The 16,135-nt window shown below is 40.4% G+C and overlaps 2 protein-coding genes across 3 annotated transcripts in view; one reads left to right on the top strand and one right to left on the bottom strand.

Annotated features, from left to right (window-relative positions):
- The first annotated feature begins 105 nt into the window (after positions 1-105).
- On the top strand, positions 106-3,009 carry rpl28 (ribosomal protein L28). Its single transcript, XM_088940503.1, has 5 exons — positions 106-237; positions 998-1,088; positions 1,304-1,427; positions 1,905-2,023; positions 2,878-3,009. The coding sequence occupies exons 2-5, from the start codon at positions 1,008-1,010 to the stop codon at positions 2,965-2,967; spliced, it is 414 nt and encodes a 137-aa protein (XP_088796629.1). The 5' UTR covers positions 106-237; positions 998-1,007; the 3' UTR covers positions 2,968-3,009.
- Positions 3,010-10,580: 7,571 nt separating this feature from the next.
- Positions 10,581-16,135, bottom strand: part of pdcl (phosducin-like) — a 28,087-nt gene continuing 22,532 nt past the window's right edge. For both annotated transcript variants that reach the window (XM_088940508.1, XM_088940507.1), the window contains exons 2-4: positions 14,015-14,201; positions 13,230-13,411; positions 10,581-12,457 (exon numbers count right to left, since the gene is read on the bottom strand). In XM_088940508.1, coding sequence (XP_088796634.1) covers positions 11,894-12,457; positions 13,230-13,411; positions 14,015-14,189 — 921 coding nt within the window. In that variant the 5' untranslated portion in view covers positions 14,190-14,201 and the 3' untranslated portion in view covers positions 10,581-11,893. The remainder of the gene's footprint in view (positions 12,458-13,229; positions 13,412-14,014; positions 14,202-16,135) is intronic.

The following is a 16,135-nucleotide window of genomic DNA, read 5'->3' on the forward strand; positions in this document are numbered from 1 at the left end:
TTCCGAGTAAGCGCTATGAAAATATAAAAATGACACAGCTTTTATTATAGATTTTTTATATTTTAGTGTAAATATATATTTGATTAATTTTAGTTTTAAAATTTGTGTTCTTTATTTCCGAAGAAAAACCGAAATTATATTTCCGTACTTCCTAACTCCCAGTAAGCGAGTAGTGATATGTGAAAAGGCTCATGTGAACAGGCTTCCTTCCTTTCCTTCTCTCTTCTGCCGCTGAAGGTAACGTGGTTGCATTTCTGCTGGTTTTTATAAGTTGAATTTGGTGATATTTTAGAGTTCTATCTGTATTCTTATAAACAGATTCCCGATGAAAGAGTATTAACTACATCCCTTGGCCTTAAAACCTCTCGAGTAGCTTGAAGTTGTCATTTAAATACAAATTATAGCATTGACTGTGTATGTTTTCAGGCCTGTAACTGCTAGGCCTCCGATAAAATGCACATCTATACATACAGTAAATCATGGTTGTTTGGGAATAAAAAACTTGTTTGTTGCACAGAATGATCCCTCTTGTATTTTATATGTTAATTCCATTTAGGATTAATATTTTCTGAGCATGCTTTCCATCTGTACTAGGCGCACTGACTTGACATCAGTATGATTGGACATCTGCACATCAGCCGAGTCAGAATCTTAAGCACACTATGGACGAAAGTTGGCCGTAGTTTGGTGTTAAAAAGCGTTACAACAATACAGCTCCTGGTTTTCTTAGTATGCTGAGTGCTCAAGTTAGACGTGTTTTTTTGTTCCCAGAGCTGATCAAAAAATGAATATTTTTAATTTCGTTGACAGTAGAATGCATATCGTACAGTCTTTTATTGTGCGCTGTATATGTCTCAACTTCTCAAATGTATGAATCGTGAGCCTGCTTAGCGCTGGGGGATGATCAGCCACTGGTCATTTTCATATTTAGACTAACGCTCAGATCGGTAAAGCGTGCCGACCTAAGTCTTTTCCCTTTCTCCTCTGTGCTGTGCAGGTGTGTAAAAATGTCTGCTCATCTGCAGTGGATGGTGATCCGTAACTGCTCCAGCTTTCTCCTCAAGAGGAACGGGCAGACCTACAGCACGGTAAGTCGCATTTCTCGGCTGCTTTGAAATGTCCGCCCCTCTCGTATTCAGGCGATTCAAACGCGATGATTCGGAGTTTCATTTTAAGAAGTGCTAATCGTATTTTTGCATTTCACGGTTTTGCTTATAGTCGTGCCTGCTTGATTCTGTAATGCCCAAGAACTGTTTACTGTGACACTCTTGGCTCATGTCTGGTGTGTATATATTTTATTTAGGAACCCAACAACCTTAAGTCCAGGAACTCTTTCCGCTTCAATGGACTTGTCCACAGAAAGACTGTGGGTGTTGAGCCAGCAGCGGACGGAAAGGGAATTGTTGTTGTCCTTAAGAAACGTGCAGGTATAATATTTTGATTCCCTCTTTAATCTAAACTATCGCAAAATGTGCCTCTTAGCGAAGGGCTGATTTGAAAGAGAAAGCTTAAAGGCCTGGTGATTTTTACTGTCATTATTGTCGTTAATTTAGTCCTTTATTCACCAAAATATCGAATTATAGGAAGGCAGAATGTATTTTTAATATTTATATAGCTGGTAGTGGGCATTTTGTGTGGTTAACTCTGGTCTTTGAAACAAAAAAATAAAAATGTCCTGCATGTTTACTGATTTGGAATGCCATGCAAACATTTTACTTTATTTTGCTTTCCTTTTTCTTGAAAAGATGCCACTTTCTCCTGAGCCTTAAGATTTCATAACCTGGAGCAAGAATAGTTCAGCTTCTGTATTGCTCCTGATTCCTGCAGATCTGATGTGTGAGCTTGGTGTTTGAGAGAGACGCCGGCCGGCGTGTATTTTAACTGCAGGGGGCTTTTTTCTGCAGGCCAGCGCAAACCCGCCACATCTTACGAGAAGATCACCGTCAACAAGAACTCGCGCGCAACTCTGAGCAGCCTGCGTCATATCATCCGCAAGAACAAGTACAGGAAGGATCTCCGCATGGTACGTGTTCCAGTCGCCCTCCCTCGCGTGCAGCAGCCAAAATTAATTCAACAGTGTCGTGCATCCAGTTTTAGTTCAGTCGGAACACTGGTGGAACATTTAAAGAGAGGGCTTTGCACATTGTAATCTTGCCTGTCCTGTATGATGTGATTTATTTTTGCATATGTCTTTACTGCTGGCGTTTTTCCCCTCTACTTCAGATTTAGATCATATCCATTGTAGGACGCCTTTAGTTTTTGTCTGTACAAAGTTGGCCTTAGCTGGGGACAATAATAAAATCAGGAAATGTTAGCGTTCCTTGTTTTTATTCTGTCTACAAAAATGACAACGTATTTAGATTCTGCAAAAGGAAGTACCACAATATGCCAGCACATTAGAACAGGGTGAAGAAAAACCCCACAAGAATCTGCATAAGGGCTAACATCCAGTATTTAGTCCTTCGGCAAATTCCCAAAGTATGGATTCTGAAGATTAAATCCTGAAATTGAACACCTAATGATGCTGTGGCTTGTGTGCTAAGAGTAAAACTCATTCAATTTGATAATTATCAAATAATTTAACTTTTAGAATTTAAAAAAAAAGTGATGTTGGATTATCTTAATTGATTAAAAATACATTTTAGAACAAACATTTTGATAGGGTGTTTTAGTAACCAGAAGCTCTCTTGAGTCCCTTCCAAACAAGTGGTTTATAACAAACTGAAAAAGTAGAGAACTGGTCCTAAAGTACACACTTGGAAGGTTACTTTCGGATGTTGTTCGGTGCACTCTTTACTTGATTAAACTCAAGGGTGCGCCAGGTTAAGATGTTGGCAGGCGAAGATTTTTAATGAATTTCCTGTTCTTTGCCTGTAGGCTGCTCTGCGCCGTGCCAGCGCTCTCCTGAGGAGCCAGAAGCCAGTTGTTGTGAAGAAGAAGCGCACCAGAGCTGCCAAGACCGCATGAAGACTCAGTAGAAAAAGTCAATAAACATTTGTTAAAATATAATGAGGTCCTGGTGTCTGATTATACAGCTAGAAATCGCTTTCCTGTTCTTAAAAACACAATGCTTTTGGTTACAATACTCATCTGTTGTTTTAATGCCTATCAGTATATTACTGTCTGTATTCCTTTATTTGCAAGAGGATATGGCATATAGTGCATTATCGATTCAGTTGTGACCAGTCTCCTGATATGATGTGGAAGAAGCAAGCTCTTGCTTTCCCCCTTTTAACCCTGACCCTGAAATTAACATCTGTAAGCAGTGGGTAAAATCATTTTTAAGAATGTTCTGCAGACATAGTTTGGTTCGGGAATCGGGTAATCTGGAGATGATCTACAACATTTTACTGACTGGGAAATATTTGAAATGCTTCAGATTGAATGCAGTGTTTATATGAGATTGTCGGATGAAATCAAAGCACTCAACATCTTGTTAAATGGCATTAAAACCTGACTTTCCCTGGCAACGAGGTGCTTAACGTGACCTGTTTATATACAGTAGATATTTTACCAAATCACCTCTTTTTGTCCTCAACCCAGAAACCTTAATGCACAAAGCGATTGTTTCAGTCTGTCATTTAATGATGTTGTAGTACAGTGCCTTAGGAGATAATGATGGTGGACACTGTAATAGGTCTTGGCTAATTAAACTTGTCGAGCTAGTTTATTGATTACTAATATAGAAAGTGTGTTAACCTTAATAACCTTAATTATATGAAAATTAGCTATGACATCTGTTTGAAAAGTGTGAGAAAATAGTCTCCTGATAGCTTCCAAGTACAGCATTAGGTGCTCCTTCCTGAAACTAAAATATGTAGAATGACGAAGGGTGTATTGTTTTATACAAGGTTAATGAAGGTATTTTGACATTTGCTAATGGGAAGGTCATATGTAACCCTTTATAAAATCACCCAAAAGAACAAAATCTTTTTTTTTTTTAATCTCACTGCTCTGATAATGGAGTCGGGCACAAATCGTTGGCTGGTTACGCCGTGGTCGGAGTCTTTGAAGCGAAAGAATCGGATTGATCTGCAAAAGTAGCTTGCTGGCCCTGTTTTTCCGTCACCTCTGGCGTCAAAAACTCAGATTAGCCACTGTGTTATAATAGTGAATTGTAGCCTTCCCTTCTACTGAAAACAGAAATACGGAATTTCTTAATTGGCAAAGGGAGCTCCGTGTGTGCTGTTTGACCGAAATTTGTATTTTATTCCATTTTAACAATGAAATTTCAAGCGTCCGATATAACCTATTAAAGACACGGTTTTTAAATGGCCGCGAGGGTCTGCAACAGAATGTTCTTCATACAAGTTGTGTTTCTCGTGTGTGCGATTTCAACATTTCCTAAAATCAGCGTGACGTTTGAGCTCCACGACACAATCAATGCCTTGAGAGAAGAAAACGTTTACCTGCATGACAAAGTCGAAAACTTGACGGAGGCTCTTCGGGAGCTGAAGCAGTTGTTCTGGAGCCATTCTAAAGGTGAGCGCAGAAGTCCCTTCTCTCTTTGTAAACGTGTGGTTCTTAGTTTTAAGCAAATCATGTCAACGCTGGGAAGACAAGATCGGGCTTATTGACTAATCAACCGACCTAAACCTTATTTTAGAGGGAGATGTTTTTCTTGGTGAACGTAATGTGATTATTCAGATTTTAAAAAAGCGATATACTAGCGCCCAGAGGTGTTTAGAAATGTAGCATAGGACTATGTATTGTATAGCTTTTAATTATGCAAAGCCGTAGTCATTAACACGTATTTGACAAAAAAAAGATGCGTCATTAACAGTTTTTGTCAAAAACCTCAATTTTAAGCGAATAAGTGAGAAATTATAATTTTATAAGCGGTGAATGTGTTCTTAATAATAGTGTTGGATGATTAGGTTATTGTTGCATATTTAGAATGTAATCTGTTAGGTACAAGTTTTAAATTGCGAGTTTCTGATATTTCTGTCAAAATGGACTTCAGTCATTCTAACAAATTTTAGGAAATCCTTTTGCTGTAAACTGAATGCATCTGCAGTGTTTCCGTGCTTACATGACAGTAGTATCATATTTTTGCGCTAATTGTTTCCGTACTTCGTGATGCAAATTTGAATGTGTGTCCATTTTTTTCTTGTGAACAGACTCGGGGAGTCTTCACTGGAACACAGATTTGCAACATTTATGGGATCAATGGACTGAAAATGGTAATTTGCTTTACTAGTTATTGCCGTGGAAGAAAGATTTGATGCAGAGTAGATCTAAATAAGAATGGAAAGGCAGGAACACATACTTGCATTTTCTGAAGAGCAAGTATGAGACCAACATGGCAAAAAAATGAGGCCAGGCAAGACTTGTTTTTGATTTTTTGTTGTGTTCACCCCCTGTGCGTTCATCCTCCAAAAGGACACAACTAAACCGAGTGACTTAACCCTGAGTAGGCTGTTGTGCAACAGCTCAAACCCAACCCCCCCCCCCCCCCCACCCCTTAAAATATAAACTACTTTATATGCAACTACGTTTTATATATCAGGATTTATATATTCAATATTTTTATTTAATTTGATGTAAAACTTTAGCAAACCCAAACATTAGTATTAGCAGGGACTACAGGGGCTGTGGCTGGACATGTTTAATCTTTTCGAATGTTAATCCACATCCTCAACTTCATGCCTCCCCTGCTAATGAAAACAAAGGCGCTTTAAGACCGTGGCAATTTGGCATGTTTAACCACAATAATTACACTTAAACGTTTTTTTATCCCAAAGGATCCCAATATGTTTTACATCTAATGTAGGGCAAGACGCTATTCATCCACTACAGAAGAGCATCACCCACCTGAATGATGCCCCAGAGCTACTTACCTACTTTAGTGTCTCAGATGGGACATTTGCTTTTGACACATACATGTAAAAGGTGTGAAAAACAAGCAGATTAAATCATCTTTAGGTAAAGCTGTTATGTGCCTGTATCTCCATCGTACAAGTCAAATGGGGAAGTGTGATTTCACATCACCAACTTGATTAAGAACAGAATTTAGATAAACCAGTCACTGCAAACCCACAGAGGAATTTAGTCAGAACAGCAGGGTTAAGTCAACACCTCTGCTCTTATGAACATGTGCCATGGGATCTGATTTAATTTTTTTAAAAAGCTTGGATAAGTCAACTACTCAATACCTAACGTCCTGTCATTTGCATCTTTCTTGTGTTCTTATCTTTATTGACCAGCACAGTGTCCCCCTGTCACCATATTAGGGTATTTCAGTCCCTTGGAAAGTGGCCACCTCCCCATATGCCAAATTAGCCCAAAACAAAATTGCATTAAAAGCATCAGATCTCAGGAGGTAAGCAATGTTAGCTCATTACTTGGGTGGGACACCTCAAGGAGAGCCATGAGTGGTGTTGAGATTGTTTGGAATTAAAAAGTGCAATGTACATCAAATGTTTAGAAACATCAGTCATAGGTTAATCTAGAGCTCTTACCATAGCTTAGACCTTGAATATAAGCCATACACTAGGCCTCTACTGTATAAACATCCAGAGATGTTACAAAATGTTTGAGGGGGACATCATTCCCGGGGGACATTGTCTCTGCAGGTCTGACGTGCTATAAAGTTCAATGGCTGTTGAGGCAGGCGTGTGTAGTAGCAGCTAGAAAATAATCGAAATGATGGTATGTTTGTAATAAGAAAATGCTTTGACAAAATCACAAGATTCCAGGCAGGAACTGTGTCTTCGAGTACTCACTGAAATACATGTGTTACCCTAAAGCCTAGCTGGCCAAACGGAAGATATTCAACACCATGGTTTCTTTCAGTTGCATCTGGTATTTTGTTAATTTGGCTCGAAGGTGGGCACAGGGAGTGCACAGTAACTACAGGCTGTCTGATCTTTTTTTTTTTTACAGGGATAAACTCCAACACGCATCAACTTCTCCAGCACACCTTCTGCAGCCAGGACACTCACACTGGAGCTGGAACCTCCCCCTGGCCACACCCCCTCCTCGTTATTGGCTCCTTGATATATATTTGCTTGCTGTTATTCTGATATTTACTCCTATTAGCTCAATATTTGAGGTTGATTGAATGCTATTTAGCATTAAGCAACGTTTTAGAGTACTAGGCATTAATAGCTGTGTAAGTGCTTTCTCAGTTTTAAATTTCTGGTTGTTTTTCTCCAAAAAGTTCAATTTCCATTTCCATGTCTTTTGTCTTTCAGATCCATGATGAGTTCTCAATTAGTTTTTTTTATGCTTAATGTATCTAATGCATCTTCTCATTTCCTTGAGAATCTAACATATTAGTTTTGTTTACTTTTATTGAGCATACATGGTTTACAGCTCTCCTGATTGTTACACAGTGATTCTTCAGTATTCTGATAATGAACTGTAAAAATAAATCTGAATATGTTGTGTACCTTTAAGATTGTACTTTTATTTTTAAAATCGCACAAACTGCAACATCAACATCATTTCAAACTGCATTCAACCCAATAGTCAATCAAAGTTTATGTATCAAATGCACAACAATACAGCGTGCAGCAGTAATAATTAATAATCACAAGCACGTTTCTGGACACTCCACTCAAAGCACTTTACAGGTAATGGGGATCCCCTCCACCTCCACCAATGCGCAGCATCCACCATGCGACGGCAGCCATAGTGCACCAGTACACTCACCACACATCAGCTATCAGTGGGGAGGAGAGCAGAGTAATGAAGCCAATTCATAGATAGGGATTACTAGGAGGCCATGATTGGTAAGGATAACATCCCTACTCTTTTCAAGAAACGCCCTGGGATTTTTAATGACCACAGAGAGTCAGGACCTCGGATTTACATTTCATCCAAAGGACGGCACCTGTTTACAGTAGTGTTCCCATCACTATACTGGGGCATTAGGACCCACACAGACTGCAGGGTGAGCACCCCCTGCTGGCCCCACTAACACCCCTTCCAGCAGCAACCTTCGTTTTTCCCAGGAGGTCTCCCATCCAGGTACTGACCAGGCTCACACCCGCTGAGCTTCAGTGGGTTGCCAGTTGTGAGTTGCAGAGTGATATGGCTGTTGGCTACAGTAGTTGCTGCCGATTAAATCTTTTCTACGAGCTCACCGGGGGTGGGGGGGGTAAAATAAGCGGCTCATCACCAAATTAAAGTTACATAATAATAGACAATAGTGCAATAGAAATTAAATAAAATAAACTCAGACAAAACTCAATATTAATAGAGCTGCTACAGTATGTGTCCAGGGTGTATGCAATACATTGTCACATACTGTAAATCTGGGTATGGAAAAGAGCTCGCAGAACACAGAAGCACTCGTTTTGCAATTTGTATTTCTGTTATAAACAAAACATTGTGTGATGAAACCCACCTGTTACATTTTCTCTAAGCAGACTTTGGAAAATCGCTTTCATGATCTGATCAGTGGTTGGCTGTGGCATTTTCTGTATGTTCTTATGTTGGCAGTAAGCAGTTTACAAATTTACACATACGTTTACAAATACGTGTAAGCAAAAAGTATTGCAGAAATTAGTCAAGGCTATGCGTCGCGTACAGAGCACAACACAACTATTACTATTTGTAACTGACAAAATGTTTACCTAGCAAACAAACATGCAACGAGAGTGTGTAAATACACCCACATGTCAGGAACATTCATTGCCGAGGAACTAATCAAAATAAAAATCCAACTTATTTTTAAATTAGTTTATAACTGGCCACCAGGGGGAAGTATTAACAAAGTACTGTAATGTTATTAAAATCTTCAACACAATATCCCAAACGGTTCACAGATCAATTGGGAAAAAAATGTTTAAAAAAAGGACATTATAAAATCAAACAACAGAATCAAGGATGACCGTATAATAAATTCTAAACAGGTTAAAAAAAAAAGAAAGGCCAAGAGAGAAATTGAACGGAATATTGCAGTAGAGGCCAACATATTTAATGCAAAGCAACAGAAAATGCTGATCAAGCAAAATATATTTGTGACATTAATAGAGAGATTTCTAGACAATGAGAAGGAACTAGATTGCGTACTTACTAAACGAGTAGTAAACTCAGGTGTTCACTAAGGTAGATGTCAACAACCTACAAGTCACAGAAAAGAGATGTTATTCAGAAACCACTGATGCAACCCTTCAGTCACTTAAGACAGGGGCCATACCCAAGGACTGGAGAATTGTGTATATAGTAACTATCCATAAGAAGGGTGAGAAAGCTCCATCGAGTAATTATTAGACCGATCAGTATTAGAACTAGAGGATGAGCTAAATGAAAATATCCTAGAAAAAGAGATCAAATGGATTTTTAAAAAAATCCTTCCTTGTGCCTGTTGGGATAGGCGCAGACTTCCCCACGAACTGGATAAAGAAGAAAATGGATGAATGAATTGAGAAAAGGTAGGTCCTGCCTAACTTAAGAGTTCTCGGAACAAGCCACAACAGTAATAAAATGGAATAATTGTGAAGAAGTAATAAAATGGACACACCTGAATAAAGTTCCACAGCCAAAACCTCTTTTCTTTTCCTTTCAGCATAGAATAAACGTTTACCTGTTCCTTCAGGCTACGCTTGCTGTTGATGGTCACTACTCGAACAACAGTAACAGATGCACACAGGGCATGTGACATTGCAGATTATCAGAAGGCTTTTGATTAGGTTCCCTATGGTAGAGTAATTCACAAATTCCAGACAGAAGGCTTCCCAGGAGATCATTTGGATTGAGAACTAGGTAATAATGAAAAAAAGCTCCGCTAAATGGAAACCTTCAGTCCATGGCATTTTAAACAGTACCTTCACCGATTGCAGACCAGTTACACGATAGAAAAACACGTCTCTATTGCCTGAGGAAAACAAAATCCTTTTGAAAACAAAACCTAAGCCAGAAAGCCTTCAATTTGGAAGTTACATTACCCGAATGAGTCAGTGGTCACAGGTGTTCTGCACAGAAATAACGGTAAGAAGCATGACAGGCTCTATAGGCACGACAGCATAAAGGAGAAAACACAAAACGAGCTTTCTACTGACCGTTGGCCATTTCAATACAAACCAATTTAAATATAGCAGCTGATCATTTTTTTTTTACTTACACTGGTCTTACTCCAGAGCAGTGGTAGCTCAGATGGCAAGGGTGTCTAGCTCCTGACCAGAAGGTCCCGGGTTCAATCCCAGGTAGGGGCAAGTGATGTAGCTTTCTCTAATTCCTTCCAGACCGCTCCCAGGTTCCTTTCCAAATGAGTACTGGGTGTTAATCCTTCTGGGGGTAATAGGCCAGCTGGAGTGTGATACTGACCACATCACCTCCAGTGTTGGATGGTTGAGAAAAATGGTGGCCCTTGCCCTCCATTCCCCCATGGGCCTTGATGGCCTGAAAAGGGGACCTAACCTACCTACTGGTCTTACTCTTACACTGTTTGGCTGATAACCCTAACAAAGTGATTTACATTTGAACCCATTTATACAGCTCGATGCATGCTTAGAAATATTTCAACACACACAGGAAGCTGGGTCTCTGAAAAAGATTTATAAATGTTCTTTTCATGACACAACTCTTTTATATATTTTGAAATATCAGAGGGACAAGCAAAAAAACCAGGCTGGATCAACTTTTTTATTTACAGCTAGTTTCCAGGATCTTGGATCAGTTCAATATACAAAAAGGTTAAAAAAAACTAAGAAAAAAATCATTTTAGAATGTTTGACAGCTCTCTTAGCTATAGCTACTAGCTACGAGGTTTTCTTTTCATCTAGATGTTGATTTATTCCACATGCTCACACAAAAATCTAAGAATTTCATCTACACTAAAGGTTTAGAGCTATTATAAACGATAAGTGCTACTTTTCAAAAGCAGTACGTATGCAGAACCTTATCTAGAAGAACCCAACAAAACAAATATTTTTCATTCTTTTCAACAATTACTTTCCAGCATATTTACATATAGTGGCTAAAGAAATTTGAGTCAAACACAAAGGTACAATTTTCACGGTGAATGTTTTCACTCTTTGCCAGTTTGGCTCTTTGTGATTGGAATTCATTCCCATCAGCTGTTGAAGGATGAAGGCTGTGGCTGAATCTGCAATATTTTGTCCACCATGAATATAAAAACAATCATCTTCATGAAAGAGAAAAGAAAATGGAATTTCAACATTGTGGTGCAGTCCTTAATAATAATATACCCACTAACCCGCAAAAGAGGCAAAACTATAAATGAGTTTTTTATCAGTCTCTTCTGAAAATCTTTCATTGGTATTCCTTTGAACATATCCAACCATGAATTAAACACAAGGCAGTCTGCTAGCCTTTTACTCAAACTCAGAATTTGTGTAGGAACTATACAAGAAAAAGAAATGGAGATCTAAAATTCTGACAAATTAAAAAAAGATAGGATTTTTTTTGCATTCTCTGTGTATGTAATACGTTGAATTTCAAGGCATTGTTTTAAAGAACCAGTTGTAAATGATCTCAAATTTAATTGTGACAAAATAAACCAAATAGGTGCATAAAATGCAAAAGTGGCAGTCACTTTTGTTGGCAATGCCTGTGAGATTAAATTAAAAGCAAAAAAATTATTTGATTCTATAAATCTACAAAGAAAATAATTTAACAAAGTATAGCAGCATTAACAACCAGCAACTTATTACAACAGTCCAAAATGATACAGCAGTGTGAAGTTTTTTCAGGAGGATGTGTAGAATAAACATTTTACAGTATTCAAAGCAGCTTTCAAACAAAAACCTGTATAGAAATAAGGGAAAGCAAACAAACAGGTCAAAGATCCAGGAAATACTCAAGAAGAGTTTCGACTTTACACGAGTAGAAGTAACAGAATCCTAAATGAGACTACGCTGTGCAGGAAAACTACGCTGTTTTTGTTTTCTCTGTAAAAAAAAAGTTTCATCCTCTGCAGGAACTAATCAATTTCCAGATCGCTGTCCTCGTCGCTGCCTCCGTGACACGTAACGGACGCGTTACGGATGGACGTCGGGATGATGGCGTGCTTATCCGGCAGGAGGCTGTACTCCTGCAGGAACGCCTCCACGTCCACCGCGAAGAAGTCTTCGCCCAGCTGGTCCGTGATCCGCACAAAGTTGCCGATCAGATCCCCGGCCTTGTAGACCAGGAGCGCGGGCAGAGCGTTCCTGGTGAACCTGGCGCTGGCCCCGATGACGGAACTCTTCACCCGGCAGAACTTGACGAGGGGGTACTCGGCAGCCAGGCAGATCATGCTCCCCGTCATGGCCTCGCAGGCTGGGAGGTCCTCTTCGTAGATGTGGATCATCACCAGCGTGCTCTTCTCCTCCTTATCCACCGTTTCCAAAAACTCCTCGGCACTGGCGAGCTCGAAGACACTCTCGAAGCGCTTGCCCGTGTACAGCTGCCTCCTCATCTCTTCCATCCTCTGCTTCCTGTACTGCTGAAGGAAGTCTTCATCGTCACCTTCCTCCTGAAGCATGTTGTACTCCTGAAGGGTCATCTGCAAGACCAGAAAAGGAACCGACACATTTGCTGCAATCCATACTCCAATGTACGGGTGGATAGCAATTGTGAGACTTTCTATCAAAAGTCAATCTGCCCAATTATTTTCCAACTACGCTCCAACTCAAGTTGCTTGTGCTACATCAGCTAATCCTTTGTTTAACACATGGTGGGGGCACATGAGTACCTCATCAAGCAGGGCTCTTAATGGAGACTGAGGCTGAGGGCCCAGATATCTCTGGTTTGAGCCTGGGTCATCTCATCAGGATTCCCCAAGTGGCTGCAACACAATAGGCAGAGCGCCACTAAGTGTTGGTTAGTTTTCTCTCTTTCACGCAACAGATACGCTTGCCACATTCTCGGAGCTTGCAGTGGCGAGAGGGAGAGTTGCAAATCTTTCTTTCAATTGGCTCCGACTCTCTTGTAGGTCAGTGGCCTCTGCCTCCCGAATAGTCAGAAAGCGAACAGCTTTGACATATCGCTTCCCAGCAGTCATTCCCACACAGAATCACTTCCCAGTGGACATCCCCATGGAATATGTATGAAGTAAACTTACCTGTAAAGCAAACATGACACATCTTTACATAAAGCTATACGCTGCATTGAATCATAACCAGGGTACAGTAGAATAGTTGTAAGAGCTCTAAATTCCTGACTAGGGGTGTGATGGAAGGGCACGTCTGTAGTTTCCCTTTCTCCCTGTGCAGGTATTGGACAAAATGGACCAAACTGGACACAATCACTGACCGCGGGCCGATCCGCTGCCTCACCTTGCCATTGATCTTCTCTTGCAGCTCCTTCTGCTTCTCCTGGTCACTCCCCTCATCCAGGTGCGAGCGGCAGGTCAAGGACAGCTTCTTGATCAGCCTCTCCATCTCGCGGCGCTGCTCCTGCCTCTGCTCGTTCTCCAGCTGCTTGTACTTGCGCCAGTCGTTGATGACGCCCTTGGGCCCTGCGGAGTCGCAGTCGGCGATCAGCCGCAAAGACTCGGCCCTGCTTTTGTTTACCATCGCACCTCACTGACAAACATTGTTTTTACACACGGATTCCTAAATCACTCCCCAGCATTCTTTCCCACAGAATATGTATGTGGTAAACCTACCAGTGACGTAAAAAAGACACATTTTTCCATAAATATACACACAGCATTAAATCACAAGAGGGATACAGTAGAATAGCAGTACGAGCTGTAAATTACTGAGGGTTCTGAGTCTAAGATACCCCTTTGAATGCCACTGGTGTATCCTCCTTCAATTGCTGCAGTCGACACAGCTGTATAAACAAAGCAGGATAAGGTTCCAGCATCCCATACACAGAGTAAATGTAAAGTACATTATCAGACTAATGGAGAACAGGTCCGAATTCCTCAGGTTTTGATTATCATATAACACTCAAGCACACTACAGGTTCGCAGAAGTCCTGCCGAGTTTAGGTCAAATATAAAGTTAAACGGGGCTTGAGTGTGAAATAGTGCAGCTCTTCAAGAAAGAGCCCCAGCAACTTGGCTTCGATTCACACCAAGCTCTGGTATGCTGCCTCACAGCATCACAATTACCGGTGTTCACAGCACTGCCGTCTTGGCTGTACTCGAGGTCCGCGTCCAGCACGTCTGGATTCCGGATGGTCTTCTCCTCGGTGCCCTCTTCCTCCTTGTCGCTGTCCTCATCCTCGCTGCTGCTGTAATAGTACTGCAGCTTCTCCCCCAGAAGTTTGTCGTCCAAGGTTGTCATCACGACCCGCCTCTGAAAGAAACCACAGAACGCAAGCTAACCTCAAGAGCTCTTACCCGTGCATGCAGCCTCCCTAATAGCTTTGGCATAAGGTGCTCCAATGACTTAATGACTTCAAATTGGGAGTCTAAATTAGACCCATCTACTCATAATGGAGAAGTTAATGACTGAGCCACTCACAGCATCCCTTTACTATAATGCATCCATCACCTCTTGATTGCATGCTTTCTCTCAAGTACTCCAGAATTAGCCCAAGCTGATGTTTAACAAGTTTATAGTGCTATAGCCATCTGTACAGAAAATCAGAGCAACCAAAATATTTCTCTCTTACCTCACAGGTCTTCGTGAAGCAGACCCATTATTGTTCTCCGGTTTATGAAACAGTTGTAAGCAAATTCTAAAGCCTGCACATTCGAGTTCAAAAGGCATAGTCTTTTCAACCAGCTAGAAAGGTTGAATACCCAAAAGAACACAATGAAAGCCCAGAGTACTCTGGTTCTAATCAGGGGAATAATCCAAGACAAGCTGGATCGACACTACTGCAAAGTAAGTTCAGGACAGAAAGAATATTTAATTGTATTTGATTGACAAACACTTCTATCCTCAACAGATGAAAAATGACATCCCATTTAAAAGCACAGCGAGGGTGGCATACTTAAAAACTTGTTGAGCTTCAAGTGCATAAGTATTATTAAAGCAATTGTATCGCCACTAATCATTCGGGCATTTCTTGAGCCTGCTGTGGATTATGCGCATATCACTGCTTAGAATTTATGTAGGTGTACAGGGCTTTACCTAAAGGTCAAATCTCCTGTACGTTAAACATGAGATACGGTTCAATACTCACACTGCGGGCTCTTGTTAGATTAATTGCCTGATTTTCATTATTTCAGTTCGGAGCTTTTGTATATAAACCCCACTCATACACCTACAGATACATACAGAAAGCAGAAGAGTCCTCGATCTACAGGTCAGTACAAAAGAATTTCTTGATCCTTTGAGTAACGCATTTCACATTTCTGCCTGGAACCTACCACAATTACTGAGATGCTTTAAAAGCTGATGAGCCTCTCTCTTTCAAGACCTGTAGGAAAAGGAATCATTTCCTTTTGAAAATCCAACAAGCAGGCTCAACATTTGGCAAACCTGCAAAAATGAAGCATTTTAGAAGCTTTCATATTTGAATTTAAACATATTTGGGGGTGAAATAACATTAAAGATCTTTTTGTTTTTAAGTAAAGAAGTCTTTTTGTTTTTTTGTTCATATTCACTTTAAATGAGCAAAAAAAAGAAAAGGAGTGTCTTTATACTAATACTGCTAGTATAAATTATTACCCACAAAAAAAATTCACAGGATCGATCATAAGACACAAGTGTAGCAGCATCCGGAGCCCAGAATAGTTTATGTGCTTTAACTGGATCTTCCTGGGCTTTATGCTAGCTCACCGACTAGCAGGAGCATCCAAACAAAGAAACAGCCAAACCATGCAACATTATTTAGACATTATGTCTATATGTAACTGAAGTAAGCTTTAAAATGTATCTGCTACAGCTACATTTGGCTCATCATTAATCCATAAAAATACAGCACAGATTAAATGGTTGGGGGATGGTCTGTACTTACTCTCTGCTCACTGGCCAGTAATCCGTCCTACATAAAGAATTTAAGAAAGGCTGAACTGCAAGAGGCCATTTGGTCCATCTAGCCTGTCTACTAGCTTAGTAACTAAAGTGAATCTAAAATTTCACGGGCTTCACCACAGTCCAGAGGCTGGGTCATAATCTCCTGGCTAGGAAAGCCTGCTCCAATTACTCACAATTCATTGTGTTTCCTGACACAGACCCCCTTGTCCCTCTTCCACTCCCTCTGACTTGATGCTACCCGTCCCCAATAGGATTTTATACACTTGGAGCAAATCTCCCCTCCATCTCCCTGGTGCTAGACA

Source organism: Atractosteus spatula, chromosome 23 (assembly GCF_055471065.1).
Source record: "Atractosteus spatula isolate fAtrSpa1 chromosome 23, fAtrSpa1.hap1, whole genome shotgun sequence".
Lineage (NCBI taxonomy): Eukaryota > Metazoa > Chordata > Actinopteri > Semionotiformes > Lepisosteidae > Atractosteus > Atractosteus spatula.